At 51.7% G+C, this 5,124-nt stretch overlaps 1 protein-coding gene across 1 annotated transcript in view; it reads right to left on the reverse strand.

Moving 5' to 3' along the window:
- Window positions 1-285: 285 nt before the first annotated feature.
- TOP2A (topoisomerase (DNA) II alpha 170kDa) overlaps window positions 286-5,124 on the reverse strand; it is a gene marked incomplete at both ends in the record, with an annotated part of 18,128 nt that continues 13,289 nt past the window's right edge. Inside the window, 11 exon segments of the mRNA XM_010156825.1 lie at window positions 286-335; window positions 902-1,027; window positions 1,248-1,309; window positions 1,445-1,595; window positions 1,770-1,910; window positions 2,200-2,302; window positions 3,202-3,399; window positions 3,959-4,042; window positions 4,145-4,215; window positions 4,218-4,278; window positions 4,822-4,913. Coding sequence (XP_010155127.1) covers window positions 286-335; window positions 902-1,027; window positions 1,248-1,309; window positions 1,445-1,595; window positions 1,770-1,910; window positions 2,200-2,302; window positions 3,202-3,399; window positions 3,959-4,042; window positions 4,145-4,215; window positions 4,218-4,278; window positions 4,822-4,913 — 1,139 coding nt within the window.

The following is a 5,124-nucleotide window of genomic DNA, read 5'->3' on the forward strand; positions in this document are numbered from 1 at the left end:
AGCTCGGGCATCCGCCACCGGCGCTGCGCTCCGCTGCCAGCTCAGCGCGTGGGTCGGCCGGTGTCGGAGAAAGATTGCTCTTTGCCGAGGTGATGAGAACCGGGGTGGTGTATCAGCTTAGCTCCCCTACGTTCGGGGGATCTGACTGAAAGCTACCCGACATGACTCGCAGAGCACCTCAGACTAAGTCCTGCACCACCGGTCCCGCACCCTCCAAACTCCGGCACGGGGAAGGAACGAATCCACCACCCTCACCAAACTCTTACTTGGGTGGTTCTTTCTTACCTGGATCTTCATGTTTTCAAACAGCAGGCGTGGTAACAGGCTTTCTCCATCTGGGAGCGGGAGAAACCGCGCCTGTCTCGCTCCCGCCCCCGCCCCCCCCCCCGCCGGTGACGGGATATGCCCAACGGCTCCCAGACCGTCACAAAGACCCCGGGCAGTTAAGTTTAAAACACCCCCTGAGTCAAATGCTGCTGATTTATGGGGTTGGGGTAGCAATAGAGAGATCAAGCTCCCCCACAGCGGCTTTTCTCCTCCCTGGGAAGCAAGCGCTCCGGCGACGCTCCTCCCCAAAAGACGGCAAGGAGAAAGAAGACGCGAATTCCACCCAGATTCTTTCTGCCAAGTACTACATCGCGCTGTAGGACGCCTTCACTTGTCCCATTCCCCAACTCAAATTCGCTCCCTTTCAAGCGTGCCCGAGATGAACCAGAACATGGGATGTTTGGAAACGAGCTCCTTAAAAAAAAATGACAAGCACCAGGCAAACCTTTGCCACAAACCTCAGGTCTTTTCCCAAATGGAACCCCAAGTGATCCAGGCCTTGGTGTCTGGCAAAATCAGACGTTTCCCACAGGAATAATAATTGTCCACAGACACCTTATTGAGCTCGCCTTACCCTTGGCGGCGCTGGCCTTCGGAGCTGCGGCGGGTTTCTTAGGTACAGCCTTACTGCGAGGCACGGGGGGCGGAGGAACTGCAGGAGCTTGGCTCTCGTCGTCACTAGCAACGTCAAGGACTTGAACTGAAGAAAAGAAGGCAAAAAGTCAGTCAAATGATCGAGTCTGGCTGTCAACAGTAGAGCAAAGTAGCCACAAAGTCAGGTTATAAACAGACAAAAAGCCTGAACCCAGCTTGTACCCAGCATGGAGGCTCCTTCCCGCGGCCTCGTGACCAGGCGTTGGTCAGCGTTAAGCCCTGGGGTTTTAGGAAAGTCAAGGAGGTTTAGGAGGTCTCATACTCACCTGGGATAGTGCTTTGCGCTGGCTTTTGCTTGGGAGCTTTAGCTGCTTTTTCAGTGGTTTCCCTAGAACACAAACCCCCAAGTATTTTAGCACCGTGTGATGCGCTCAGCAGGCCCCGCAAAGAGCGACTCATTTCTGTAGAGCACTAAGACTGGAAGCACAACCCATTTCCAGTGATTATAGGGAGAAACACTCACTTTGGAGCAGCTCTGGGCTTGGGAGCGGGTTTTTCTTTTGAGTGTGTATCAGACTTGGTGCTGCCTTCACTGTCACCTTGGAATTCAGGGTCCTCATCCGAGGCGGAGAGATTTTCATCCGAGTCCGAACTGATCACGGTCTTGACTTTGGCTGATGAAATGACAGGGATGTGTTATTTGACACATTTGGCAACATGCAGCTCGGGGTTTTGTGTCAGTATTTTAGCTGGAGTAATTACAAAATGAAGATCTGAATGAAAACAAGCAGATCCTGTCCGGTTTTCTCCTCCGCAGCCTGCCCCTCTCCCTGTGTGTCACCACTCACCTGCCGCTTGGCGAACCACTCTCTCTCTCTGGGGAGGCAGTTCAAAATCAGAGTCTGAATCAGACCCTGAGTCAGACCACGGGTTTCGTTTCTTCATTTTCTTTAGTGGCTTAAACGGTAGAGTGGCCTGTCTCTTGGTACCTGAAAAAATATTGGGAGGCAGGATGAATCAGCAACCCCCAGGCTCAGCAGCTGACGCTCGGCTGAGAAACACAGCACTAAATTCAGGGGATTCTGGCTTAAACATGGAAGAGCAGTAGCAATCTATCCCACTTGACTGTTAGTCAGGGTCACTTTCTCCCTCACCTAGTTTTTCCAAAAACACTGGCTCCTAGGCGTTACTCATCACCTTCAGGAAGAGGTCAGATGACCAAATTTACAACCCTTCCCCTCACTTTCCATCGACAGAGCAACACACGGAAGCATTTACCTCGCTCGGCGTTAAGCTTCTGCGCTAATCTCTGCTTAATGCCCGAAGACTCTTGGTCTCCTGACGTGTTTTCTTGGTTCTCATCACATTCATTTTTTTCACTCTGCAGGTACAAGCAGACAGCAAACAGCGCGTCAGCTCACGCTGTCGGCAGAGGCACACGGTAACGCAGAGGAGATGCTGATTTTAGATGCGTGAAAGATAACGATACGAGAAACCCGCGTGTGAATTACAGCCGAGGAACTCGGACCTGGACTGTCACCAGATCAGGTGACTTAACGCAAACCCCAACATTAACAAAAACAGGAACTTTCTCCGCACTCCGGTCCCGCCTCTGTGCTCCGACGGCGCGGCTGCCGGGCGTGTGGAGGGCACAGGATTGAACAGGGCGGGTTACAACAACAGGGCTAGTTTTTCCAAATGATTGTTGGATGGAACCATCCGTAGGAAAGGAGCGGCGTGGCCGGCCGACGGGTCAGGCGAGGGGGCATTTTCTGTGTTGCCAAGGGCTCAGTGGCACAGTTTCAACTAGCCCTAGAAATAGAGTTCAACCTGGTTTATCTCCTTGGTGTTGACATACACGATCCTACGATATCGAGAACAATAGCGGCATTGAGTGGCCAAAAGCATTCCCTCCTGGGATTGCAAAGGCTGTTGTAGAGAAGGGACGTTACTAGCTGTACTGCCTGCCAGAGGATTTCCAAAATCCCCATGGCACCTACAACCACCTTACCTGCATCTGCCTTTCCATTTCTAAGCTACCAACCCATCTCCGACACCGTGATAGATGCTCTGGCTGAAATACTTCCCTCTAAGCCTGATACGCTGGTGAATTTAGGCTGAGAAACACCCATTTCAGGGTTCCCCAGGCCCTCAGATTCTGCCCCTCTCCCCCAAGAGCTGCTCCTCAGGACAAGTTGGCTAACAAGAACTTGCCCTTCTTTAGGACTGTACTGAAGAGGATGTAAAGAAGGATTAAGCATTCGGAATGTGCATTCTTACCTTTATTTTCTTCTTAGTTTTCTTCTCCGCCTCCGCCTTCATCTCTGCAGTTATCCGAGGAACAACCCTTACGCCATGAGGCGACGGCATGGTTTCTGGCAGCTGGCCCTTCTTCACCTTCGTCTTCCCTCCCTTCACCTTCAGCGGTTTACCAGCAAGCCCTGCCATCTCATCCTGAAGTTGCTTGGCTTCCACTGCCTGCAGGGGTGAGCAGGAGACAGCACAACCGTGAGAACACCACGTACCCCCGAAGAACCCCCTGTCGCAGCCCGTGCAGTAAAGCCCACATTCAAGGGGCGAGATTTAAGCCAGAGCCATGGTTTGGTGACGCGAGGAGCAGAGGAGGCACGGGCCGTGACCAGCTGCGACGGTGCGCAGACACCCCGCACTCTGGGCTCCGTTCAGCCCAGCTCCTCCCTCACTTTTTTCAGCGTCCAGAAAGCCCTTTGGATCAACATCTCCTCAAACTACATCCCAGCACTAGTTTTCTCTCAAGCCTTCCTAAAACTCCTTTTCACTACCCAGCCTGGCAACTGACCCCCTTCCAACGGCCTCCTCAGTGGTTTGACCCCCCGGCCCAGAGCGGCCCTACTCCTATCCAAGCTGGAAAGGTGAAGAAAGCTTTTTCCTTCCCCTCAATGAGTGCAGGATGTAGGAGTTGTCATAACAAGGAAACTAAAAATGACAACAAAGCGAATGCAGCGCTGGTGGATAAGTCTACGAGGGAGTCAGTCAACTGCACCAAACACAGACGTACATCAAGTTCTTCAACAAAGACAGCAAGGTCTTCCTTCCACAGATCAGAGGGGCTCTTGCACTTAAGGTCTTCCAGCTCCTTTTCCTAAAGGGAATCACAGTTGAGAATCATCAGTCAGGTGTTTTAATCCACCATTAGAAAAGATGCTCCATAAAAATGCTGTTAGAAGAAGAGGGAGGAGCCCACCTTGGTATCCCGCTGCTTGCAGAGCTCGTCTTTCTTCTCCTTAGTCAGGTACCACAGGGGCATGTTCAGCAAAAGTCTGGTCCTGTAGCTGGAGTTGCTTCCCTCTCATTCTCCTCCTCCCCTTCCTCCTCTTCCTCCTGAAGGAGGATGTAAAACACAGAGATATACCGACATACAAGGGTAGGGCTGCTGATCAAATTTGGCCTGGTGCTCCAGACTCTTCCAGAACAATTCAGAAATAGATAGTTACGCTTCTTCAAGGCTCGTGCCGCGGAATTTGGCTGCACAAACCAATTTTCCAGATCTCTTTTGCTTTACTCTCTTTGGCCTCTCTGGCTCGACAGTCCCAAATGTCTCCCTGGGCTACTTCAAGCTGCCCTTTTCCTTGCATCCCTTCCACAGCCGTGTCCCACCGGCGGGAGAAAACCCTCCCGGCCGGAACAGCAGTAATTGCTGTGTCAGGACTACTTGACCTGACAGACTCAACCCCAAATCTCAGCGCCTTCTGAGGCTGAATTTTTGCTTGGTTTACGTTTCCTTTTGCAGACACAAAAGTTCTTCCGTCCTGCACTCTGAAAAGCCCAAACCTGGGCTTCTCCCTACCAACCGTGAAGCTTCAGAGAGCGGGGCCAGTGTGGATGTTGGATCCTATTTGGGGAGGATGACTGAAGCATTACCTTGTTTTGCAACTCCTTCCAAGCCTTCACTGGGTCAGATTCATACCCTCTCTGGATAAGAACTTGAATCAACTCCTTCTTGGGTTTGTTTTCTGTAAAGAGGTATTTCAGAATTGTCGTTAGTGACCAACTACCAATCACTGTCAGCAAAGAGAGAGGAGCTTTACATTTTGGATCCCATGGTTCTGGCAGCTCAGCATCCCATCAGGCTCTAAACCAGCCTTTCCTCTGAGGTGGGACACGTGCAAGAGCCTGAAACAACACCTAAAAATTTCCTGCCTGGCAGGCAATTTATCCGGAATG

This window comes from Eurypyga helias, unplaced genomic scaffold (genome assembly GCF_000690775.1).
Source record: "Eurypyga helias isolate BGI_N326 unplaced genomic scaffold, ASM69077v1 scaffold33458, whole genome shotgun sequence".
Taxonomy (NCBI): domain Eukaryota; kingdom Metazoa; phylum Chordata; class Aves; order Eurypygiformes; family Eurypygidae; genus Eurypyga; species Eurypyga helias.